The sequence below is a fragment of the Mustela nivalis genome (assembly GCF_964662115.1).
Source record: "Mustela nivalis genome assembly, chromosome: 2".
Classification (NCBI taxonomy): Eukaryota; Metazoa; Chordata; class Mammalia; order Carnivora; family Mustelidae; genus Mustela; species Mustela nivalis.
In genome coordinates, this window is record NC_139021.1 from 134,245,896 (window position 1) to 134,273,176 (window position 27,281).

General features: G+C 40.4%; 1 protein-coding gene across 1 annotated transcript; it reads left to right on the forward strand.

The window, feature by feature from the left end:
- The first annotated feature begins 1,496 nt into the window (after positions 1–1,496).
- Positions 1,497–25,842, forward strand: OIT3 (oncoprotein induced transcript 3). Its single transcript, XM_082715863.1, has 9 exons — positions 1,497–1,731; positions 6,008–6,382; positions 7,171–7,278; positions 11,836–11,958; positions 16,456–16,578; positions 18,293–18,453; positions 20,082–20,497; positions 23,246–23,345; positions 25,135–25,842. Exons 1-9 carry the CDS (start codon positions 1,671–1,673, stop codon positions 25,306–25,308), a joined length of 1,641 nt encoding a protein of 546 aa, XP_082571989.1. The 5' UTR covers positions 1,497–1,670; the 3' UTR covers positions 25,309–25,842.
- Positions 25,843–27,281: the final 1,439 nt, after the last annotated feature.

A 27,281-nucleotide genomic window follows, 5' to 3' on the forward strand; every position in this document is an offset into this window, starting at 1 on the left:
AAGAACACTAACTCTTAACTGCAATGAGGCAGTTCCTCAGTCCTAGAACCATCAATTGCTGCCATCAAATTGCAACGTAATAAGCTAAAAATGGTCAAGTTGCCTGTGTTCTGCTAGCATTAGTGATAAAGTGGCTAACTATAAATTCAGATCACAGGAAAACCCATGGTAGCACATGGTAAACTCTGTACTTGGGGGAACCACTTTTACCTTCATCACTGTCAAAAACAAGAGACAGCATGGCACTTGGCCCCTAGTAGCCTCTCATGTTTAATTGAACTGAAACCCTTAGAGGAAAGGGGCCACAATAATTAGAATGCCACTTAGCATAGGAAAAAATTATGATAAGAGATTAGGAAGACAAATTTATAAATTACTTCCTAAAACAATAAATATTCCTTCCCCAGTCACTAGAAATTTGATTAGGACAAGAAACATAGATGAGAGAAAGGATAAGAATGATAGAAGCCCAAAGCATCAGGTCAATTAAGATTGGGAGGGAGAAATTTTGGTTTCATTCATATCCTTCTTTAATAAAGTACTTAAAAAACTTTTGGGGCACCTGGCTGGCTCAGTTGATAGAGCATGCGACTCTTGATCTCAGGGTCATGAGTTCAAGCTCCATATTGGGCATGTCCTACTTTTTAAAAAATGGTAAAATAATAACAATAAAAACAAAACCTTCCCCCCCTACCACTTCTTTTTGTCCTTCCCTTTCTCATTGTCTTCATTAACAGTGCTTGCTAATTCTTAGGTGTCCACACACTATGGAATGTCAGGGAGCTGGCATTCTGTTGCCTGGGGGTATGTAATACACAGATCCTTTCTTTCATTTTGCCTCTTTGGCCTAAAAATGAAATTCTAGTAAATATCACTTTTTAGTGTTGTTAATTTAATGAGTTGTTCCTAATTTGAAGCCCCTACCTGTATCTTGGTGTGAGAATTAGTAAAATAAGTAACCCTAAACCATTTTAAATTGGGGTAAGAAAGGCACTATGAAAACATGAGGTATTGCTGCTCGAATTGGTAAAAACACAACTAAACTTGGTTTCTTTAGAACATTTTGAGACCAAGGACCATAATACAACACACTTAAGAGCTTGCTTCAGGACAATATCTTCCCCATTCCACACCTTTCCTTACTACTTTTTTGTGTGCTATTGTAAACTCCTTCACCGTCTGACCAAGACATTTCCTAATGACCAGCTACATCAATCTGGCTTTATCCCATTCTCATTCCTTAAGCAATGGTAGGGCTGCAACATCATGAAATTAATTCCTAGAAGTCACAAAACAAGATTTTGACAAGAGGGGATGTCCTTCATTTAGAGTTTCCTTCTGGATAAGATACTGGGGGCCTTGTTGCAGGGAATTCTTGAGAGAAAACAAAAGGAGGATGAGGGATTGTGATGGGTCCCCTCCCCCAAAGAAAAATATCAATAACCCTGTTGACAGTGTAAAACAGTGTTTCTATCTGGGGTCAGGGCCAGAGCAAGGGATACCGTATCCCACTCATCCTCTTCCTCTGATAAAGCCCCAGCCAGTACAGTAAAGTCTTTTTTCAGAAGAGCCTAGCTGCCTTTGTTAAAAAAGTGCTTGAAAAAGAAAGGGACAAAGGACAACTGGAATTAAGAGGATTTCTAATCTGTTCTGGTGGCTGGTCCAGAAGGATGCTTCAGTCCCTGCTTCTCACCTGCCTCTTCATCACAATGATACCTGCATCACCAGTGGGTGAGTCTTGCGTTGAGCACTTGGCACAACACACTTTTTGTTGTAGGACTTTGCTATTATGTCCAGATTAAGAGTATCTTAAATTCCAGTATCTTAAATACTGGTTTTAGAATAGTGTCAGAAAACCTATGATAACCTACCATAGATACATTTTCAAAGATTTCCTATTTCATGTTCCAGTTAGCCTCTTGCCTGGGCATCCGGAATTCCCGTGGATCTACCGTCCCCAACAGCTTTCCACTAGATAAATATTTCTCGGGGTCCATGTAGAAAGAATTCTAACCTCTTTATATAATAGGCACTTTTGCAATTCCAACTTTAAGAGCAAAAATATAACCTTTAGAGTTGAGGATAGAGGGTTTTTTGTTTTTTGTTTTTTTCTTTAATGAATACAAGGTGCTGAATGAAAGCTCTATCCCTGTGAAAGACAAGAACTTCTCAGTCTGGACATCTGAAAAATATGACTATTGCATAGACTGAGGGAATCTTAAACTCTTTCCCTCCTTAGCCTTGGCACAAAAGTTGCCAAGAAGGCAAAACAAAGTTTCAATTCCAGTTACTAACACATTTCTCCTTTTTCCAATAGAATTTAAGTTCTAATTGGAAGAGAGGGTGAGAAGAGGTTGAGTTGGACAGAGCCATCCTTCTCGGCCTTCTGTGTAGTTCTGTTTAGTTGACCCTGATTTATTTCTTCACGATAATTCAGATCTTGCGCTAGCACCTTCAAGGGTACACATTAAAAATAGGCTTGAGACCCTAAGGAGATGTGGAAATTAAGGTAATATGGTATCCTAGATAGGATCCTGGAATAAAGACACAAGCAAAAACTAAGGAAATCTGTACTATGGATTTGAGTTGATAATAATACATTACTACCGGATCATTAATTGTGTAAAAGATACCACACCAACGAATGATGTTTAATAATAGGTGAAATGGCACCGAGTATACGGAAACTCTGTACTGCTTTCTCAAGTATGCCCTAAATCTAAATCTATTAGAGTTTTGAACTAAGTTTAATTACCCTGTATCTGCTGCCAATAATTAGCCAAGACTTGTCTAAGCAAAAGTCACCCCCACCACCTCGGAATTACCACTTCCCGTTCTTTCCTTTCTTTATTACTTACTTTCCCTTTAGTACCTCCTGTTCCCATCACAGATCTTCCATCCCAGATCTTTCTTATGTTATCTATTTTTTGCAGCCCTTCTAGGACGTTTGACTCAATGCCAGAAGTGAGATAAAGGGAAAGCTCTGGGGGATGGGGAGAAGGGAGGGGGTCTTCCCCAAAAGGAGAGGGAAGTGAGAGAAAAAGAGGGGAAGGAAAGGAGAGGAGGAGGAGGGGGAAGGAAGCAAGGGGGGGGGGGGCGTAGGGAGAAGGGAAGGAGAAGGAAGGAAGAACGCGGGGAGCTTCCGGACCCAGGACCCAGCCCAGGGGCACCGTCCCCTGCACCTGGACTGCTGGGAGCGGAAGGGCAAGGACGCTGCCGGAGGTCTGCTCTCCGCGCTTGGCCGCCGCGAGGGGCTGGCCCTGGGGACACGCTGGCGTCTGCGCTTCCGGGGTGGGGGAACTCGGGCGGGGCCACCAGGCAGGACTGCGGGTCAAGACTGAGGAACTTTCCGGCCGGCCAGGCCCGGACTCAACTTTTGAAAGGAACCCCCGGGCATGTTTTTGAAGGTCTCCTATTTAAGGAATGTGTATTAAGGCAACTAAGAATGCAGTGTGCATAATACCGAATTCCAGGCTCCCAGGAGAGACCCAAAACAAGAATACCAGTGGCCAGATTATTAAAGGATTGACAGGTGGAGAGGTATGGGTTATTTAATGTCAGGAAATATTGCTTGGGTGGGTGGGGCACCTAGGTTGTTAAGAGTCTGCCCTCCGCTCAGGTCCTGGAATAGAGCCCTGCAGGGGGTTCTCTGCTCCTCAGGGAGCCTGCTTCTCCTTCTCCCTCTGCCTGCTACTCTGCCTACTTGTGCTCCCTCTCTGTCTCTCTGTCAAAAAAATTAACAAAATAGAAAGAAAGGAAGAAAGGAAGAAAGGAAGAAAGGAAGAAAGAAAGAAAGAAAGAAAGAAAGAAAGAAAGAAAGAAAGAAAGAAAGAAAGAAAGAAAATAAGAAAGAAATATTGCGTGGGGAAGTTAAAAAATGTACTTATTTTATAGAAGCTAGTGGATAAATTCCCCCCCATTTGGGCCATATGTCCCCTTCAATGAGAGGAAGTGAACTTTTAACAAATAACACAAGAAATGATGGTTAAATTTAAGGAAAAACTTTATAAATCATGAAATAGTTATTGAGGGCGGTTTAGGAATTTCTGCAAAAGCCATTAAAAGTTGAGTACCTAACCATTTCTTATAAAATTAGAGCCAAGGAGATCAACCAACTATTTCTATGAATTTATAATCACCTGTGAAATTGCCCTGGAAACCTTGCTTCTTAAGAGAACCACAGCTGGGAGAGCAGATGAGGGAATTTTTACAGTTTGAGAGGGGAAAGTCTGTATGAGGACATTCCCTGCCCTCAAGTGACATCAAATATGGTCCAGGGTACAGCTGGGATACCTCAGGGACATTTTAAAAGAGGGAGTGGCCCCTGCCATGTGCAACTCTGCAAACGTGTTGTTTCCAGAAAATGCAACAGCCTACTTATTTCCTGTCCCATACTATCGTATTCTCTTTAGGGTCATTAGCACTAGGCTACACCCTCCTCTGTATGTGACTGAATTTAGAGAGTGAGCTGGACTTTGAAATGGAGACTGGGAAAATCCAAAATATTTTCTAGACAACTTAAATTTTATGATCATGGCCCATCATATTTAATTATTGGGCAGTGTTTGCTAAAACTGAATTTTCTGCCTACAATTTTCTGCCTTAATGTGAATTCTCTGCCTACAATGTTAGGTAAGTCAGCCTCCTGTGCATTACAAAGGGTGGTACTCTCTGGCTAGTGTTCCTTTCTAGAATTTCTTTGTTTCAGAGGCTCTTCCTAAAGACAATTTCCCTACATAAATTCAATGCTTCCCTGAAATTGAGAGAAACAATGAGAATATTGGGGTTACTGGTGTCTGTAGTTATTAAAATACTTTTGATGAGATATTTGTCCGTGCGATTTATGCACTAAAAATGCAAGCTTGAGAAATTTGGCTCTATTATACATGTGGTGCCATGCTAATTGTTTATACACAAAGTTCATATTTTCAATGAGCTGATGGCATGTATACCAACATTCACTTTGAGAATATCTTTGGTAATAATATGTCAGTATGCTGTGTATTTCAATGTAGTGGACATGTGTCAGAGGTATTTTCCTTTTCAGTAGAATGAGATGTGTATCTTATTAACTAAACACATTTTCCAACAGGACAAACTTTCACCCACAATCTTGCTTACAAAGGACCATCCAAATAGTTTTTGAAAATTTCCAAAGATAAAGAGCTTACAACACTGTCATAGTCCTCTCCATTACTCCATACCTGAATTAAAAGGTTCTCCCCCCAATAGTTTGTTCTTGCTCTTGTAACACAATACCTAGAGTTGTGAGAATTGATGCATACTCTTCAGCCTTTTTTTCCCTCCCAACTATAGTTCTCAACTTCTCCAGTTGGTAATTGTTTTGACTCCCTTAAAAGTCTGTCACTTTTCTCTGGATACTAGGTTTGTCCATACTTTCATATAATATGGTCTCCAGTTCAACATAATATTCAGAATATTTTCTGACCACTACAGAGTTCAGCAAGACTATAATCCTAACCTCCCTTTGTCTGAACAACTATCCTCAATAAATGATTACTCTGGATAAAAAGTTTGGTCCCAAAGTAACACTAAACCTTAAACAGATTCAAAATAATTTTGTAAAAGGCATTTATAAAGCATGTTTAAGTCAATGTAAGGAATCTTAAACAGCTACTGTGGGGGATTTTAGGTTATTTCTTTCTTTCTTTCTTTCTTTTTTAGATTTTATTTATTTATTTTGAGAGAAGACAGTGAGAGAGAGCATGAGAGGCGAGAAGGTCAGAGGGAGAAGCAGACTCCCCATGGAGCTGGGAGCCTGATGCGGGACTCGATCCTGGGGCTCCGGGACCGTGACCTGAGCCGAAGGCAGTTGCTTAACCAACTGAGCCACCCAGGTGCCCGAGGTTATTTCTTTCTTAAAAAAAAAAAAAAAAGAAAGAAAGAAAAGAAAGCCAAAATGTAAGATCAGGATGCTGGACTCAGACTATTGCCATTGTAATTAGAAACCTCACAAGGTGCCTGTGACGTGTCTTTTCATTCCCAGCCCTAGATCCTTGCTCTGCTTACATCAGTTTGAATGAGCCATGGAGGAACACTGACCATCAGTTCGATGAGTCTCAAGGATCCCCTCTTTGTGACAACCATGTGGATGGGGAGTGGTACCGCTTCACGGGCATGGCAGGGGATGCCATGCCCACCTTTTGCATACCAGAAAACCACTGTGGAACCCATGCCCCCGTCTGGCTCAATGGCAGCCACCCTCTAGAAGGTGATGGCATCGTGCAACGCCAGGCCTGTGCCAGCTTCAACGGGAACTGCTGTCTCTGGAACACCACGGTGGAGGTCAAGGCTTGCCTGGGAGGCTACTATGTGTACCGTCTGACCAAGCCCAGTGTCTGCTTTCATGTCTACTGTGGTCGTGAGTACCTTCTCTGTGCTCTTTTTCCTCCCCAATAAGGCATCAGATGGCATCAGGAAAATACCATATGAAATCCAGTTATGGTAGTATCTCAGAGTCTGGATAACATTGACTTAGGGCCACAGGTAACTTCAGATTGTGATTTCTGTGATCTGTTCTTGGGTTTCCGAAAATGTCTTAAAGAAACCGAAAGAGAGAGGAGCTGTGACTCTGATCAGTTCTTTTTTATTTTTTCTTTGTCCCATTCAAACAAAACATTAGAAAATGAAGTGTTGATTTGGGTTACCTACATAGTGGATTTCCAACCATTTTGAGTATGGAGGACTCCTTTTTAAGATCTATATCAAACATTCACAAGGTAGCATTGTGCTTGGTATCCAATGATTTCTTTAAATGATATGTAATGGGAAAAAGCTACTTGAGGTTGGGAGTATTTTTAAAATGAATTTTTGTATTAGTCCCATCAAAATCTATATGCATTTAAAAAACAGAGTACATAGAAGAGTAGGGCATAACACTTCTTTATTCTACAGCTCACATTTGGTGAGATTTTAGATTTGCAGAGATTCTATGCCTATGGATCTGAAGTTGGAAACCATTGATCTGAATGACAGAGGTCCCTGGGCAGTATCCCTTTCCACTGGATCACATAAATCCTGAACAATGAGAACCCTCTCAATGTTGTCCATGAACTCATACCTCATGATTGAACTCATGAGGCTTTCTTATGAATGAGAGTGTTCTCTGGTCCTTGCCTCTCATGCAAGGTCAACTTCATTCTTCCACAGATTTTTATGACATCTGCGACGAGGACTGCCATGGTACCTGCGTGGATGCCAGCGAGTGCACATGCTCTCCAGGGACAGTGCTAGGCCCCGACATGCAGACATGCTTCGGTAAGAAACTAATCTTGTAGAAATGAGCCATTCTGATCAAAAGGACATGTCAAACCCTTCCTGATGCAAAGCTCTGTGGTTTTTCTAGTTTGTGTCTCTAAACACTTAGAATGGTGTGTGCCTTTTAAAATCCATGACTAGGGCCTCAAACTAAGTTTATATCATGTGTGGGGACAGATTAAGTTGCACTGTGCAGTACAACAGTCTCTAGCCATGTGTGGCTTGGAGCTCTTGAAATGTAGCTAGTATGGCCGAAAAACTCAGTTTTAATTTTACCTAAATTTAATATAAAAGCTGATACTTGGCTCAGTCATTGGAAAACTGAAAATGTTTGGGACAACTTTAGTAACCAACTGTAAATTTTATGACTCTAAATACCAATCAAGTATTTCCAATGAAAATTTAACATCCAAATTGGGATGTTCTCTAGGTATAAAATACATACGCCATTCATTCAAAAAAAGAAATGGGAAATGTCTCAATTTTAATCAGTTTTAATATTGATTTTATATTGAGATGAAATATTTTAGACATATTGAATTAAATAAAATGTATTATTAGAATTTTTTATATGACTAATAGAAATTTTTAAATTATTTATGTGGCTTGCTTTGTATTTCTATTGGATGATTTTGGTCTAGAATTATCAAAGGACAAACTCCTACAGCTTCCCTACCATAATTTTGGTTTCTCTGAATACCAAGAAAGGGGAGTCAGATTATTTTCTAGGAAATCTAGAGTTGTTTACTTGTACACATGTGTTGTTATCTGTAGCCAGAAGAGAGTTGAGAAACCCAAGATTGAAGATCATATCTTTTCCCATTATGAAGCTTTTTGTATTCACACTCAAATAGATTTAAAAGTCATCCAGAGAGAAGGGGAGGATTGGCCCATACCTGCTTCCTCAAGAAGACTAGTAACTGGTCAGAATGGAATGGGGTCTATGTTGAAAAATAGATAAAAAGGTTCTTATTTTAGAAAATTTTTTTTCTTCAGCCTCCTGAATGAACCCACTGACCGTTCTATGAGCATGTTCATGCCTCCCCATACCAGCTGTTAGGGCTTTTACGTGATGGACTTTGTGTGATTTAATACTAAAAGGTTTGGGATGTAGGAGAGGATGGTTCCTTTAATCTTCTCACGCTCCTTCCCTCCCTCCCTCCCTCCGTCCCTCAGTCTCTGTCTCTGCCTCTGTCTCTGTCTCTCTCTCTCTCTCTCTCTCTCTCTCACACACACACACACACAGGTGCTTGGAAAATATTTGATATCATTTTAAGACAGGCTTTGTTTCATTACTTATCTTTTGTGGGTTTTGTTTGTTTGTTTATTTGTTTTTTAATTTATTTATTTGAGAGAGAGAAAGCATGTGCATGCAAATGGGGGAGGCAGAGAGAGAGAATCTCAATCTCCACTGAGTGTGGAGCCTGACATGGGACTTGATCCCACAACCCATGAGATCATGACCAAAATCAAGAGTTAGACACTTAACCAACTGAGCTACCTGGTACCCCTCAGCTTTTGTTTCAGTATAACTTTTGACTAGGTAAGATAGTTAGAGAACAAGGTAGAGCAAGAAGCCCAAAGTGGGATGCGATCCTAGGACCCTGGGATCATGACCTGAGCCGAAGGCAGAGATTTAACTGACTGAGCCTCAGGTAATCTCTTATATTATTTTCTTATGTATGCTCCCAGGGTTTTTTTAGGCAAATATAAAAAATACAAATATATATGTCTATTTACTGCCCTTTTCAAACCAAAATTTGCATATCATACACATCTTTTACATAACAATTTATCTAGGACATCATTGCCTAGCAGTGCATAGGGGAAAACCCCCAGTTCCTACCGGAGGTCTGCCTGTCAGTTTCAGGGAATCATGAATTCCCTGAAATTAAAGGCAAAATTTTGTATTAATGTGCATATGCCAGTTTTCCTTTTTTTTTTAATGTAAGATACTTTTAATTATTCATTTTAAATTATTTAACTTTTTTCAGCCAGAGTGAAGAGTAAAGAAAAATAATATAATAGCCAGGATGCTATAATAATATAACTCATGTACCCAGATTTAACCATAGTCAATTTTTTTCTTTTTCTTTTTAATAAAATTTTACAAATACAAGTAAAGCCATCTCATTCCATTTCCTTTTTCATCTTCCTGTTCCATCCTCCAGGGCTAATCACTGTTTTGAAGTTAGGGTGTATTCTTCTGGTCCCTGTTTTTAGGCTTTTATTCTTTGTGTATGCACCCATAAGAATATATAGCATTATTTTTGTTCTTGAAATTGACATTAAAATGATACTGCACGTGCGAGATTTTCTCTAGAGCAAACCCATAAAAGTGGAATGGCTGGGACGCAGAGTATCTAAGGTTGTAAATGACAACAAACTCCTAAATAACAATGGCTTAAATCAGTGCAAGTGTATTGCTCTCTCACATTTAAAAAAAAAAAAATCAGTCTCAAGATAAACTGTGCATGCTTGGGACAGCGTGTGGCCACATTCAGGAGAGCTGCTAGCGTCTCTGTCACCATCCACCTTCCAGGTGGTAGTGGTTCCAACTCAAAATCAACTATTTCTGATGAAAATTTAGCATCCAAATTGAGATGTGCTCTAGGTATAAGGTACATACTCCAATCACTCAAAAAAGGAGAAGGGAGAGGCAGACTCCCCACTGAGCAGGGAGCCCCATGCAGGACTCCATCCCAGGATCCTGGGATCATGACCTGAGTGGAAGGCAGACGCTCAACCCACTGAGCCACACAGACATCCCTATAGTTTCCATTTCTACAAGTGCTATGTTTATTTGGTTTCAATTCTGCCTTGTCTTTTTGCTCACTTCTTTTATCTTGGTTACTATCCTTTCTTTTATCTGCTTAGTAATTTTTAAAGTCCTTGAATTATGGATTTTTCTGGATTATTCTGATATTTCCAGTTGAAAACCACCCTTTTGTTATCTTGCCAAGTCATTCTCATAGCGGATCACTTCCTCCTGTGTAGTGTTTCATGGCAAACCACCTTCTGTCGTAATTGTGTTTCTGTGGAACCACACTGACCGCCTGATTTGTGGAGGTTTGACTACAGAGCAGTTTTTCAAATGCTTCTGTCAGGTATCATTGAAGCTTCGTTGGTCCAAACCAAATTTTGTACCAATTTCTCAGCTGCAAGTTCATGTTTCAAACATGGCAAGGCCTGACTTGGGGTTCCTGTTGTTTATGAAGGATTTTCTCTCTCCTGGAGCCTCAGAGCAGGCTTGCTTACTGTGTCCGTGGGCCTTGGGGCAAAGTTCTTCTACTCCTCCCTTCAGTATAGGGATATCTTTTCTGAGGTCATGGGGGTAAGCAGGGTTTCTGTTATAGCTCACCTCCTTTCCTGGGCCCAAGGCCATGCCTTCTATCACCTCATGGGTGTTTAAATCCCAGTAATCCCAACCCCAAGCCATGATACATTTAGTTCCCAAGCTTCCTTTTCTTTGTAGAAGGAAGGAGATCGACAATTGTTCCCAGCTATGCCTTTTTTAATTGCAAGAGTCCATATCCTTCATCATATTCTTAAAAAGATGAGCAATCATTGCTTAAGTATAGTGTGGAAATAGTCCAATATTTAAAATAGACTTCAAGGGATGCCTGGATGGCTTAGTTGGGTTAAGCCTCTGCCTTTGGCTCAGGTCATGATCTCAGGGTCCTGGGATAGAGCCCTGCATTGGGCTCTCTGCTCAGCAGAGAGCCTGCTTCCTCCTCTCTCCCTGCCTGCCTCTCTGCTTACTTGTGATCTCTCTCTGTGTCAAATAAATAAATAAAATCTTTAAAAAAATATTAAAAAAATAAAATGGACTTCAAGGGCTATTGTTCATGTTATAAGAGAAGACTGTTTCACACAAAATTTTTATCAGCTATTTACTTCTGTGATATAAGTTCCTTCAATGTATTTATTTATTTATTTTAAAACTTCATGTATTTCCACTTTTTTTTTTAAGATTTTTTTTTTTTTTTTTTTATTTGACAGGCAGAGATCACAAGTAGGCAGAGAGAGAGAGAGAGAGAGAGGTGGAAGCAGGCTCCCTGCTGAACAGAGAGCCCAATGCAGGGCTCGATCCCAGGACCCTGGGATCACAACCTGAGCTGAAGGCAGAAGCTTTAACCCACTGCGCCACCTAGGCACTCCAGTTTTGATGTATTTAAAACACAGTTTGATTTATAAGTCTATCTTTATTTAGCAAATCTTCAGGAACTCACTAGAGAAAGTGATATTTACCCATACAAAAAAATATAGGTGAATCCAGGTAACAATAAAAAAAAAACCCAAAACTTTATTTTGCCTATTTTGGTCTTAGAAGGGGATTAATTGGCAAATGGCTAAGTGCCTTCTGCTCTAGCTGGAGCAAATGGACAAATAACTTGGTTGAAGAGACCAGGTTGATGGAAGTGGTTATAAGGATTATAGCCAAGGAGTCAATGAATCAACAGGCTCTGAAAGATGTGAAGATTCTGCTAAGGGGCTTGGGGAAAGATCAAGTTGCTCAGCAAACAGGACATAAGTGGTGTGATTTCTCTCCCACAGATGAAAATGAATGTGAGCAAAACAATGGTGGCTGCAGTGAGATCTGTGTAAACCTGAAAAATTCGTATCGCTGTGAGTGTGGGGTTGGCCGTGTGCTAAGAAGTGATGGCAAGACATGTGAAGGTGAGAATGGGCAAAAAGGAATTCAAGTCAAGAGCCCAAACTAAACCATTGGCTTATTCTTTGATTGATGTTCATGAAACTGTCCAACATTAGGAGAGAGTCAAGGTTGGGCTGTGTAAAGAAATGACAAAAAGGGGTTCATTGTTATTGAGGACGGTCATGTTGCAGGCAGAATTCAGTATTGATTTTATTTTCAATATTTGAAAGGAGGGAGTTCTTGCATTTTGCAAGAGGCAGAGAGCCATTTTCTTTTCTTTTCTTTTCTTTTTTTTTTTAAAGTAAACTCTACCCTCAATGTGCTGCTCAAACTTAAAACCCTGAGATCAACAGTTGCAGGCTGTCTACAGACTGAGCCATCCAGGTTCCCACATTTTAATTTGGGAAATAAAAATAGAGTATTATGTGTCTCTCAAATTTTAATGTGCCCATAAATTGTATGGGATCTTTTTAAAATGCAGATGCTGATTCAGTAGGTCTGGGCTCAGGCAAAGATAGTACATTTCTGCATAACTTCTAGGTGACATCTCTGCCGCAGATCCAAGAACAAATCTGCAGTAGCAAGATAATAGAGGTGGTAGCATAATAAATGGTTTATAGCAGTGGTTATCAAACATTCCTGCTAAGAAGAATCACCCAGATGCTTTCACACCTGGCTGTTCCCAGGCCTCTCTCCTGGAAACTTCGTTCAGTGGAGTGGGCCTTACAGTTTGTATTTTTGCCAAGTTCCGTTAGGTGAGTCTTACCATCTTGGTGGTTGGGGAAACTGGTACACAAGAAGCCATTTTATTCCCCCTCTATGCTTTGCATTTATTGGAGATTGATATACTGTGGGGGAGATAGTAACATCCTTTTTTTTTTTAAGATTTTATTTATTTATTTGACAGACAGAGATCACAAGTAGGCAGAGAGGCAGGCAGAGAGAGAGGAGGAAGCAGGCTCCCCGCTGAGCAGAGAGCCCGATGCGAGGCTCGATCCCAGGACCCTGGGATCATGACCTGAGCCAAAGGCAGAGGCTTTAACCCACTGAGCCACCCAGGCACCCCAAGATTTCATTTATTTTAGAGAGAGAGAGAACATGAGCAGGGGGAAGGAGCAGAAGGGGAGGAAGAGGAAAGGGAAAAGAATCTCAAGCAGACTCTACACTGAGCGTGGAGCCACACATGGGGCTTGATCCTAAAACCCTGAGATGAAGACCTGAGCTAAAACCAAGAGTTAGGTGCTCAATCAACAACAGGAAGACTATGTATATTTTACGTGATTAAGTAATAAAAAAGAATTTGTAATGTATGTCAAATAGTTGAAATTGTATACTGTGACAATGATAGGAAATTTAGATAATGTCCCTTCTGTAAGGCACATTTGCCCTTGCAAATTATCACAACCAAAATGTTACCATTTCTACTTAAATAAGTCTGAATCTCATGATGTTAGGAGTTGAGGGAACAAAAGAAAAAAAAACCCACCTCTTTGAAGATTATATAAAGAGACAAATGACTTAATTATCATTTACAGAGGACATATGATTTGTCCCTGAGGCTAATAAATTAGTGGTATAATACTGTTTATAAGAGTTCATTTTATTCTAGTTATATTCAACATAATAAAATACTACCCCAAAAGGAAAAATTATGGCTAGTTCCCATAATTTATTCCATGCAACAAAGTTTGCATTATTCACTGAAGGACCATTAGCCAGAATATTAAACTACTGTCCCTTATAACAAGACTAAATGTACTTTAAATTTTATTGAATAAGGATAATGTCTTGAATCTTCCTTAAATCTTAATTATTTTATGCAATAATATTTGCATATGTGAATATTAATGAAATGTTCCATGAGGAACATTTGTAATTATTCATGAGCATTTTATTGGAAGTATTACTGTTAATCCTCATATAATTTTAAAACCTAATAATCCCAATCAAAAAGTATTTTAACAGAAGATAAAATTTGTACATGAGTTATACTTTAGCCTTAAGATTCATATTTGAAACCCTTACTTTTTTTTTTTTAAGATTTATTTAAAGAGAGGGAGAGAACACACGGTGGGGAGAGTGTCGGCAGAGGGAAAGAGAATCTCAAGCAGACTCCCTGCTACGTGAGGAGCGAGATGTAGGGGTCTATCTTGCAACCTTGAAATCACGACCCAAGCCAAAACCAAGAGTCAGACACTCGACCGACTGAACCATCCACGTGCCCCTGAAACATTTAAGTTTTATTGATGGTTCAAACATATTTGTTTTCGTTGGTTAGTCTGTAAAATTAGACTTTTTTTAAATAAAAAACTTTTTGCTTTTATATAATTTTTATCGTTTTGTTTTATTATGAAAATTATGTTCCTAGAAGAAAATATGGAAGGATAAATGAAAGATAACTAAAATGACCCACAATTCCTCTTGGCAAATCTATCCAAACATTTTGGAATATCCTCATAAGAGGCTTAATCTTTTAAGCTAACTCAGAATTTCAGCTTATTTTGTGCTTTGCAGTTTTAGACCTGGAAATATCTGGAGTGAACATTTACTCCAAACCCTTCGTTTTACAAATATTGAAATTGAGACCCCAGGAAATTAAATTACTTACGGAAGATAATTTTTACTGATTGACTTTTAAGATTTATTTATTTGAGAGAGAGAGAGTGCACATGCATGAGCAGGGGGAGGGATAGAGGGAGAAGGAGAGAGAGAATCCCAAACAGACTCCCCACTGAGTGTGGAGCCCTACGTGGGGCTTGATCTTACAACCCTGAGATCACAATCCAAGCCAAAATCAAGAATCAGATGCTCAATAGACTGAGCCACCCAGGACCCCAGGACGATCACTTTTAGGGAAAAAAAAAAAAAAAGTCCCATTAATATTTATCTTAATGTTTTATAGTATATTTTTACACTGTCTTCTACATTGTTATACATCATGTTCAGCTGTTTCAAAAATCCCTGGCTGTACTTTTATCATTTTTAAGTATCCAGATTTATAACCAGGTAATAGCCTAATCTTTCTTAAGTTTTACAAGAATTAATTCACTGTAAATTTACACTCTATGTATGTTTCACAAAAATTGATTCATCCCCAGTTAATTTACTGATGTTCCAAAGTAATATATATTTTTTACTATTATTGAACTGAGAATTCTGACTATAACTGGAAATCAGTTTATATCTTTCCTTGACCATCTGAGATGATTTGAGAGCATTTTTTTAATTTATCTTACCCCTAGAACAAGGGCAGCAAGTTTTTCTGTGTAGGCCAAAAAGTAGATATTTTAGTCTTTGTGGATCATATGGAATCTGTTGAAACTAGTCAAGTCTGCTTTATAGTGAGAAAACCCTCATAGATAATAGATGAATGAATGGGTGTGGCTGTGTACCTGGAAAACTTACAAGGTTGTATAGTGGGCCAGAGTTTGATAAAAGATAATGTCTAGAGCCCACAAAAGTCATTAATTTTTCTCTACTATCTATGAAATCATGTGGTAGTTCCTTCAGTTTTCAACTGAATCCTTTTTTCTTGTCCATCTGGTTGAGTATGCTTTTTGAAAATGCAAAATTTTTACTTTTTTTTTTTTGGTGGGGCTTGAACCCGTGACCCTGAGATCCAGGCTAGAGCTGAGACCAAGAGTTAGACGCTTAACTAAGTGAGCCATTCAAGTGCTGCCCCAAAATGCAAAACTTTTTAAAAGGGAACTTTAAAAAATGTATTCGAAAAAGGTATGTCACAAAGAGCTTAGTGGAGTGGACGAAGTATGTTGTCCAGGCTTCATTTTTATGTGCTATCAGCCTGAGACACATATCCCAGTTCCACTATTACTAGAAATTTGAGGGGAAGGTCTGGCGATCCAACTAATTGACAATAACTAACTCATCCACCTAACTAGTCTAGTTACATTTCTATTCTGTCATTCCCCTCTACATCAGTAATACTCTACAAAATTTGAAAATGGGTGCCATAAATATTACAGCAATTATGAAGTGACTTGTGGGTCTTCCTCCCCAAAACTAATACCACCCTGAGAAAAACAGACAAATCCAGACTGAAGGACGTTCTACAAAATGACCAGCTGAAGAGGTTAGAGCTTGTGCATGTTGTAAGATTGCTCTTCGTAGCAATCACATTCTTTTCCATTTTATTTTATTTTATGTTTTCAGTGTTCCAAGATTCATTGTTTATGCACCACACCCAGTGCTCCATGCAATACGTGCCCTCCATAATACCCACCACCAGGCTCACCCAACCCCCTACCCCTCTCCCCTCCAAAACCCTCAGTTTGTTTCTCAGAGTCCACAGTCTCTCATGGTCCATCTCCCCCTCCAATTCCCCCCAACTCACTTAAACAGTTTTTCGTGGGCTTCCCTACATGACTCAGTGACTGAATTAGGCTCCAGTGATACTGTGGGGAGCCAAGTGTATTCCCTGATGCCAAGTGCCATCCCAAGAACCAGAATCCTCGGGGAAGAGGCCGGCAAGGTCAAGTCCTTTTCTTTTGGTTTTATTGCAGATGTTGAAGGATGTCACAGTAACAACGGGGGCTGCAGCCATCTTTGCCTCGTGTCCGGGAAGGGCTACCAGTGTGAATGTCCCCGGGGCTTGGTGCTGTCTGAGGATAACCATACATGCCAAGGTAGTACATGGATGGGCTCAACCTCTGCTCCTCACCCCCCTGCCCTGCCCCAAACCTCCCTGCCTTCCTTACTCAACTAGGTCAAGATTCTCGTCTATTAGAACACCAGCTCCTTCGGCAGCGGGTATCCCTGCATCTTTACTCTGGGATCATTCAAGAGAGAAGCTCTCTGAGAACATATTACCAAAAAGTTAATTTTCCTTTGCTTTTTAAGAACTTGTAGTTAAAAACACACAGAGCAGAAAATTGACCATCTAAGCCAGTTTTAAATGTTTAGTTCAGTAGAGTTTACATATATTCTTATGGTTGTGCAACAGATTTCCAGAACTTTTTTGTCTTATAAAACTGAAACTCTATATCCTTGAAAGAACAATTCCCCATCCCCCCACCACCCCGTGCCCTGGCAACCACTATTCTATTTCTATTTCTATGAAGTCAGTTACTTTAGACACCTCATGTAAGTGGGGTCCTATGGTATATGTCTTTTTGTGATTGACTTATTTCCCTTAGGATAATATCCACCAGGTTCATCCTGGTGTACCATATGACAGGATTTCCTTCCTTCATAAGGCTGAATAATAGTCCATTGTATTTATATACCACATTTTGTCTAGCCACTCATCCATTGATAGGCTCTTGAATTACTTCTATGGTTGAGATATTGTGGACAATGCAGCTATGAACAAGGGTGTGCAGATAGGTCCTTGAGATCCAACTTTCAATTCTTTTTGATATATGCCCAGAAATGGGATTGCTGGGTCATACAGTTTCCTTTGCTTTTTACTTACGAATTTCCCCCCTAATTTCTATTGTTAGTAGTATAATTAGTAGTTAATTTTGAAGTCTAAGACAACTGATGCAGTTCCTTTCTTTTCTAACAGATAATTGGGTAGTGAAATTAAGCTAAAAGCCTTAGAGAACTGATTTTTTTCCCTACAATTACAATACGAGCATCAACAATCTTCTGACAACTATTTTCTGGAAGTTGAGTTATTTATGTTCAGAATCTTAACTCATCCATCTAGCAAATATTTAATGAGCACCTACCTTTGATTTCTTTATGCTCTGTCATTGTTATGATATATTCTCACATATTTTCTGACAGTAGCCATAAATATTCCTTTTAGAGTATTTGTAGAGCCTGGAAAAGTGAACACAGGATCACTAAAGAAAAGCAATCCTTTTCATATTAAGTTAAAGTAGAATTTATAGTCAGCATTTATGGTTTACTGAACAATGCAAGGATAATTTGGAACTCTTCCCCAAGTACACTAACGTTGTTTTTATTACCTCTGTTTTATGAGACATAATTAATGGTAAAGTCAAAGCAGTACTGTTATGTAATTGAAGCATATATCAAAGCAGTACTTTTTCTGTATTGACAATAAATTGTTTGTACTAAAAGTTATTCTGTGAGGTATTTCAGTTCATAAAACTATGCTATCCATACTTTGAAATAAATGTTGAATCAAGACTTGAGCAATATTTCCTCATTTGGAGATCAGTGTGTTTGAGGAGAATTATTTGGCCACAGCCTGGGGAGTTAGGAGTCCTGGTTTCATTCACCAACTTGTTTTGAGTCTCTTAGATTTCCTTGAGGATGGAACAAAAAGCTCAAATTGTGGGAGGGTAAAATTATTTCTCCTAGAAGCGTTCCTTATCCTTCTCCCAATTCAGATTTCTCTGTTCTAACAGTGCCCCCTTTCTGCCACAGTCCCCGTGTTGTGCAAGTCGAATACCATTGAAGTGAGCATTCCCAGGGACCTGGTTGGCGGTCTGGAGCTCTTCCTGACCAACACCTCCTGCAGAGGAGTGTCCAATGGCACCCACGTCAACATCCTCTTCTCCCTCAAGACGTGTGGCACGGTGGTTGATGTAGGTTCTTGCTGGAGGACACTTGGGGGATGACCAAAAGTCAGTTATTTGGGAGGTAGTTGACAGAGGTATGCTGTGTGGCCTGTCATAGATGAAATATTTCCACATGAAAGAATGCAAAAACTCGTATGCCAGTCATTTAGCATGTGTATTATTGAGCATATGCTGTGGTCCCGGCCCTGTGAGCACAGGGAGGTGAGAAGAATTCTACTCTTTACTTTCTTCGGTAGTCCTATTATTCTGATATAGCAGACATTTCCCTGAGTGCATCAGCCCCAGCACCAGGAGGCTGGCTGCATCTCCTCTGACCAGTTTTTTTACTTGAAGTAAAGAATTGATGAGGGTCCCTATAGGAGGTAACAAATGAGTTCAAGTGTTGAACTAGGTAGAGGGAAAAGGTTTGTACTTTCATCTAAGAATGTGCACCGGAGTCTGAGGGATATGAAATAAGATTCTTCACTTTGGGGAACATTTGCAGTAGGCCTGAGATGACAACACACACACACACAATATAAATAAGAAACAGTGAGAGAGATGACAGGTGCCGTTGCAGTCCAGAAAGTGACAAACACTGGAGCAGTCAAGACAAGTGGGCCTTGAACTGGGACGGAAGCCTGTGTGTGGCTTATCCAGGCGGAGAGGAAAAGAAAGGCCATTTCAGATGGGAAACAAGTGAGCCAGGGTCAGAGATGGGAATATTTAAGACTTATGCTGAGTGAATGGGCAGTGCAGACTGACTGGCAAGGAACACGTATTGGAAAAGGAAACTGGAGAAGTAGGTGGGGGAAGACTGTGCTTCCAAGGATCTGCCTTGTGAGTGAGGGTGAGATATTTGAGCTTTATCCCCCAGAGTGAGGTTGCTGGCGCTGTAATGATGAGATAGCAGTGTACGAGACGGATGGAAATAAAGGGGACCTGGATCCAGAAGATCAGGGCCGCGGTTCTTGCAACCATTGAATTAAACAAATATTTATTTATTGAATCTGATGAATAGAAAATCAGGAATCTAATGAGACCTGGGGTGGGATATGAGGGTGCTATCCCAGGAGAAGGGGGTCCCATTTCAGGCAAATTGTGTTTGTTGTATCTGTGAATAATCGAGTGGAAATGCCCTGAGGTGGGTTGGAGTTGCTGGCCCTCTGGGGAGCAGACAAGGCTGGAGATAAAGAACTGAGAGCCGTCTGCATAAATGCGGTAGCTGAAGTTCTCTGCCTGTGGATGAGTTCAGCACAAGGTCAGGCTGCAGCCTGATCAGCAGGTCTAGGATTCCAGAAAAAAAAAAAAACAATACACTGAAGCCATTCTTTCCTAAAATACCAGAGCTTCGAATTTGCTGATTCTGCATAGTTCAGGTTTAATGAGTAATACTCCAGAGGAATGTGTGGGTTGACCAGGGAGTAGTATATAAAATTCTTAACAGTCAGAGCATCTTGCTGAAAAGAGAAGAGATATTTTAAAAAGCCTTTGAGCTTCAGCAACCAAATCTCTAATTGTTTTGATGTAAATAGAAGTGTGGAGGATGTTACAGTCAAGAATGGGATTGGGTGGGAGGGTGGGATAGGGTGGATTGGGGAGCTCTGGAGAAATAGACATAGTCTTTTTCCTCTCCTGGCCCTGGCCTGGCTCAGGTGGTAAATGACAAAATTGTGGCAAGCAACCTTGTGACAGGCCTACCCAAGCAGACCCCAGGAAGCAGCGGGGACATCATCATCCGAACCAGCAAAGTGCTGATCCCAGTGACCTGCGAGTTTCCACGCCTGTACACCATTTCAGAAGGGTACGTTCCCCACCTTCGAAATACCCCCCTGGAAATCATGAGCCGCAGCCATGGAATCTTCCCATTCACTCTGGAGATCTTCAAGGACAATGAGTTTGAAGAGCCCTACCGGGAAGCTTTGCCCACCCTCAAGCTTCGAGATTCCCTCTACTTTGGCATTGAGCCTGTGGTGCACGTGAATGGCTTAGAAAGCCTGGTAGAGAGCTGCTTTGCCACCCCCACCTCCAAGATCGACGAGATCCTGAAGTACTACCTCATCCAGGATGGGTAATTATGCTGCTTACACGATTTATTATCCCCAGCTCACACCCGATTTCTCCCATCCAAGTACTAACCAGGCCCAACCCTGCTTAGCTTCCAGGATCAGACGAGATAGGGCGTGTTCAGGGTGGTACACCCGGCCGTAGACTCACACCTGGTCATTTCCTAAAACAATAGGGCACTTCCGTAAGCTCTGAATTGTTTCAAAAACCATTTTTTAAAAAGATTTTATTTATTTATTTGACAGACAGAGATCACAAGTAGGCAGAGAGGCAGGCAGAGAGAGAGAGGAGGAAGCAGGCTCTCCACGGAGCAGAGAGCCCGATGCGGGGCTCGATCCCAGGTCCCTGGGATCATGACCTGAGCCGAAGGCAGAGGCTTTAACCCACTGAGCCACCCAGGCGCCCCTCAAAAACCATTTATTGACATTGGAGGTAAAAACTGGTGAGGGAGCAGGAAGTTGAGAATGACTCCAAGGGGTCTAGCACGGATGACTGACTAAATGCCGTTAACCCGGATGGATGGCCATAAGGAGAAAAGCAGATTTGAGTGGAGAGTACTGGAATGGTGTCTGTGAGACGATTCCTCCAGATAAAATCCGACTCTGAGCTTGGCTCGCAGTGCCTCACACACAGACCTCTGCCCTCTCCAGTTTCTGTTCCCAGCAAAGGAAACTACAGGCAATTCCCAGACTCTATTATTTCCTACACCTTCCTCACTGCACCTGCTGTTTCCTCTGCAGAAATCTCCTTTTCTTCCTGTCCAACTCTCCCTGTTCCGTCAAGATTCAGCTGGATTTTTTTCCTCCATGAAGCCTTCCTTGATTTCTTCTGCCCTGAGGTGGAAATATTCCTTCTTTTTCTTTTCCCCTCTATGCCTATCCTATAGTAAGGGTCATTAAATAGCTGTCAAATGAACTACTGAATGGACATTTATCATAATAATCATCTGAAGCAAGTCCAGAGCCCGAAAATAAACATAATGCAGTAAGCTTACATTTATAAATTGTTTGATTATTCATTGTTCTCAGCTTGCATTTAAATCAGGTCATTTTCCCCTGATATTTAACACAGCTCATTCACCTCTCTCCAGTTTTAGTTGGCGTATGCTCAGAGAATACAAAGCAATTTAGTGCAAACCTCAGCAAAGTAGAATTAGAAAAGTAATCTCCAGAAAAAGAAACATTGAATTCCAAAGTGAAACATTGGACAACTTTTGAGTAATCGATTATTTTGGATTATCCTATACCATCCTTACTTTCTTTTAGCACGTGAACTTAGAGTTGATGAACCACATCATGGTTTGACCAGCAAACACCAGGTCAAGAGCCAGAATTTGTCCTGGGTCCTATTCTGTAGTATATTACCCCATAACAATTCTTCCTGCCTCATTTTCTCTCTTAAAGAAAAAAATGGTATTTTTAGGTAAAAATAATTGAAAATGGTGAGGCCCTTAGATGAAAAGTGCCGTTTTGATATCATGTTACTATTTTTGTCCTAGATACAGACTGTAAAGTTCTTGACATCACAGACCATATTATTCATCTTTATATCCTCTGCAGCTCCCAACAGAACATGTTGCGCAGACTAGGTATGTGATAGGTATTTGTTATAGAACATAATCAAAAGATGGTATATATTAACTTTACCTCAAGAAAATGAAAACATAAATACAAGAAATAACTGAAACTGCATAATATATTTAGATTCTCTTCAGGTCAAGGGAATATGGATGAGGGGTTATTATATATCACAATGTCTTCTTTTTAAACAGTTTTATTGATTTTTTTTGAACTGCACTGAAACAGTACTTAGCAATGAACTAGAAAGCGGTCTGTAAGCACGTGAAGCAAGGATCCAGTTTCATAGACTTTTCTTTCTGGTCCCCACATTTTTTTTTCCTGGACTGGTAGACAAGAACTAATAGGTATCCAGAAAAAGGAAAATACCCAGAATTTAAAGTTCCTTTAAAATTCACAGTGGGAAAGACAATACAAGTGTAATCTCTGTCCTCTCAGGAGAAAATGTTCATCAAATACTAAACCTTGGTCTCAAAATTGAGAACCGGTAAGACTTCTTTTCCGCAGCTAACCTTGAGGTGAGCCTAGGACTTTCACTTTAAGCAGTAGACCTGAGATGGAAACCCCAAGACCCTATCAAACTACAACTCTGCATTAAATGTGGGGGGGAAATGAAGTTCAGCAATTGGGAGGAGACGGAACCTTCCCAGTAGAACCAGTTACTCTCTCTGGAACTTAAATCTTTATGCAGCTCAGTGTTGCACACATTGAGGCTTGCTCGCCTCTGAACCCTCGTTGGGGGTTAGTGTTATTAGGTGCCCAATAAATATTTTTGAAATCTCAAACCAATCATCAAGTATGTGAATGCAGAATTCCTGTGATGTATTACAAAGGAAAATACAGCCTTCCAGAGATATCTTCATTTCAAAAGGTATCTTTGAAAGAAATGTGGTTGCTGTTGCTCCTGCTTCAATACATTGACGTATTGAGAGGTCCTTGTGCCCAGTTCGTGGGTACAGAGAATGAGAGATGGGACAGACGGTGTTCATGAGCAGGGCTGAAAACGACTTTGCAAGGAGGGAATTTCATTTTTCCTTCATTCTCAAAAAACTTGAGTGCAGCCCAGCCTCCTCCACCCAGTCAGCATTTCTTTGGACTAAACACATTGGACCAGATTGTTTTTCCATCTCTGCTGAAGCCATCAAGTCTTACGTGTTCTCCTGTCCTGCTTTTAGTTGTGTTTCAGATGATTCCGTGAAGCAGTACACAGCCCGGGACCACCTAGCAAAGCACTTCCAGGTCCCGGTCTTCAAGTTTGTGGGCAAAGACCACAAGGTGAGCTGAACACCTTTATCTTGGAACCCACACCGCACCTCCTCCCCCACCCCCAAGCCTGGCCCTCATTTCTTGGCGTGCCTGTTTGTTGACGTTCTCTGTGAGCTCACAGTTGGGATCTGCATTACCTCTATGAAAAACACTGCAGAACTAGCTATCTAGAATGTCACAATTATCTGCCTTTCTTCCAATAAAATCACTGTGTTTGTTCAAAGAAAATACTATATGATCATAATTTTATTTTTTTTAAGTTCTATTTTATTTAAGTCACTTCTATGCCCAGCGTAAGGCTTGAACCCACAACCCTGAGATCAGGACCTGTGCTGAGGTCAGGAGTCAGACGCCTAACAGACTGAGCCACCCAGGCACCCCTATATGATCATAATTTTAAACTGTTGTGGGGGGGTATGGTTGAAAAGCCTGTGCGGTAGTCATATGGCAAAGTATATGGGCAGAAAATTCACAGAAAAGACAAATAGTGATTTGTTCAGTGAAAACAGTACTTAAAATGCCAATTAAAACAATTATAAGTCAGTACTTTATACATATTAAATTTATAAAAATTGTAAATCACAATGCTTGCAAAGTTATAGGGAGAAGTATATAGTAGCAGTATAAAGGGGTATGGTTTCTGGAAAGTTGTCTGGTAATATGTAGTAATAACCGTAAAATCACCAGATTCTTTTATCTAAAAATTCTAATTCTGACAGTTTCTCAAAAACAAGCAAGCAAAAAAAGAAAAATGAGATTTGTTGTATGTTATAGAGAAGGAGAAAAAGTCCTCCAACAGGTCTACCACATATCTATCAGTGTAATATTTAGCAGTTATTAAAATGAGAAATATAGAAAAAGGAGATATTGAAAGTCATATGTCATAACAATTCACATGCATATTGAGTATGCTGCATTTTTTAAAAGATTTTATTTATTTATTTATTTGACAGACGGAAATCACAAGTAGGCAGAGAGGCAGGCAGAAAGAGAGAGGAGGAAGCAGGCTCCCCGCTGAGCAGAGAGTCTGACTCGGGGCTTGATCCCAGGACCCTGGGATCATGACCTGAGCTGAAGGCAGAGGCTTTAACCCACTGAGCCACCCAGGTGCCCCCAAGTATGCTGCATTTTTGAAAAACACACATACACAGAGTTTATAAGAGGCAATAGAGAGAATGTTAAGGTGGAAACTTTGCTTTTTCTCAGTAGAGTTGTTGAAACGTTTAAACCAAAGGAAGTTTAAGAGACCAGCTATCTTTTCCACACTGCATTTAAGTGAATTCATGTCCTTTCCTGTTTTATCACTGTTCTAGAACAACTGTTAACCATGATGGCTAATCCTGATCTCCCTCCCCAAGCAGGCAGCATGATTTGGGAGGTAACTTATAGGAAGAAGCTTGGACAAAGAACTTGTTACTTTACACAGAAGCACGCAGGCACCTATGTTTTTCCCAGACTTTGATGTGAAGAACAAAGATGTTAATGTTATTAGGTGTTCCCTTCTCGAAGGTCTCTCCTGTCCCTATACAAAGGCAGGAGTTCTGCTTTGGGGGGGGGGGGTTAGATCACCCACATGACCAATGGTGTGAATCTGGGCAAGTTGTCTAACTTAAGTCTCAGTTTCCTCATCTGTAAAATGGGGATGATGACATCCACCTCAGAGGGCTGTTGTTTATATGAAATGAGATACTATATATGAAACATCTGGTATATAGTGAGCATCTGGCTTCCAGAAGGGGCCCTACAAGCAGCATCTGTTATCACTATTTTTGTTAAATATCATTTATGGTCTTTCCAGGAAGTGTTTCTGCACTGCCAAGTCCTTGTCTGTGGACGGCTGGATGAACGTTCCCGCTGTGCCCAGGGCTGCCACCGGCGAGTGCGTCGTGAGGCAGTGGAAGGAGAGGATACAGCTGGTCCCCAGAGCCAGATGCTGACAGGTGGCCCGATCAGGATCGACTGGGAGGACTAGGACGGCCCCACACCTGACTCCTGGCTCTGGGTTGCCCTCCTCTTTAGAACTTCTCCCCACTGAGAACATCAGTCAATACCCTAGAACACGGCATTCTTTAAACCTCATACTGTGGGGTTAGACAGACTTCCAGAATGAACACATTCTGATTTGGGCCCCTGGACTGGGAAAAGTCACTTCACTGCTGACTGACCTGACCCACATGGGGCTTCATTCTCCTGACATTGAAAGCTGCGCTGTCCCTTCCGAAAGCAGCTCACTCCATTTCCCACGTTTCCTCCCTATAATAAAACACCCAGTGTAGGATACAGTAGGACCACTACAACCAAAATTTGGGCATGATACTCCAAACTTCAGACTTAAAATAAATTAAATAGTTGCTTGTAATTATGACTTAAATACCCAATAACTCCTTAAATATATAAATAATAATTATACCCTGAAATTTCAATTCAAGCACAGAATATTTACAGGGGATTAGGAAGTTTATCGATGTAAGTGTGTACTAAAAGTTACTATTTGATTTTCCTCTTGCATGATGTTTTCTTTTTTGAAGTTTTTATACCATCTTAAGTGAAATATTTTCAATTAAATTTATTAACATGCGGGGCACCTTGGTGGCGCAGTGGGTTAAGCATCCGACTCTCAGTTTTAGCTCAGGTTCTGATCTCAGATTGAGCCCTATGTTGGGCCCCAGACTCGATGTGGAGTCTGCCTGAGATTCTCTCTCCCCTCCAAAATAAATAAATAAATCTTTAAAAAGTTTATTAACATGGGGTGCCTGGGTGGCTCAGTTTCTAAGCATCTGCCTTTTGCTTGGGTCATGATCCCAGGGCTCTATATTCGGGCCCCGCATCGGGCTCCCTGCTCGGTGGGAAGCCTGCTTCTCCCTCTCCCACTCCCCTTGCTGTGTTCCTTCTCTCACTGTGTCTCTCTGTCTAATAAACAAACAAAAAAAATCTTTTAAAAAAATTTATTAACTTGCATGTAAGAGGTCCAACGACTGAACTGTAAAAAAAATTAAAGTTTGGTACCATATGCCCTGTTATTTGGCATTGTATGCCCCGAGAATAAATTATACCATAGTCCATTTTGTAAAATTATACCATACTCCATTTTGTAGGTAGATGCTCAATAAATTTTATTGAAATAAATATTATAAACCACAGGAATAAATTTTATATGCAATTTTGTATTTAAAATGTTATATGCAACTAATCCAATTTCTTAATATGCCAATTAATTTTATGGCTTTACATAAGATCAAGAGACAGTTTTTTTTTCTTGTTCTCTTTAGAAATGGTTATCATCAACAATTCTTAATGGAACCAGTAAAATCAACAAAAGGAAGAGAAAAGACAGAATGACCTAGGTCAATAATTGGCCAACTTTTTATGTCAAGGGCCAAATGGTAAACATTTTAGGCTTTCTGGCCAGTCTGTCACAACTATTTTATCTATGAGGTTGTAGCACAGGAGTGGCCGTAAACAAATGAAAACACAGTTGTGGTCCAATAAAACCTCGCAGAAGCAGAAGCCTCCTTTGGCCCATGAGCTTCACTTGCCAATCCCTGACCTTAGTGGACCTCACCTTCCCAGTGCATCAGAATCAGGTGGGGAGCATTTATAAAATGCCAATAGGTAGATAACAGGCCCAGAGATTCTTTCTTACTGTTCCTCTGGTGATTCTAATTTGCAATCAGGATTGAGAACCATAGTTTAGGGATTGACTGTTTGTAACCCCTCAGATTTCAGGGAATTCTCCTAGCTATTTTCAGTGGCAATTTTTACCACATACTTCTCAGATTTTAACATGATACTAACACCACTTAGGAATTGGGAATATCAACAGGAATAGTTTATTGAAGAAAAAAAATGGAACCTCAGAGACCTAACTCTATCTGACCTCCACCTTCATTGGCCTTATCCAGGTAAGTCTCTGACCTTGCCCTCCTGTTCTCATCTCTCCAACAC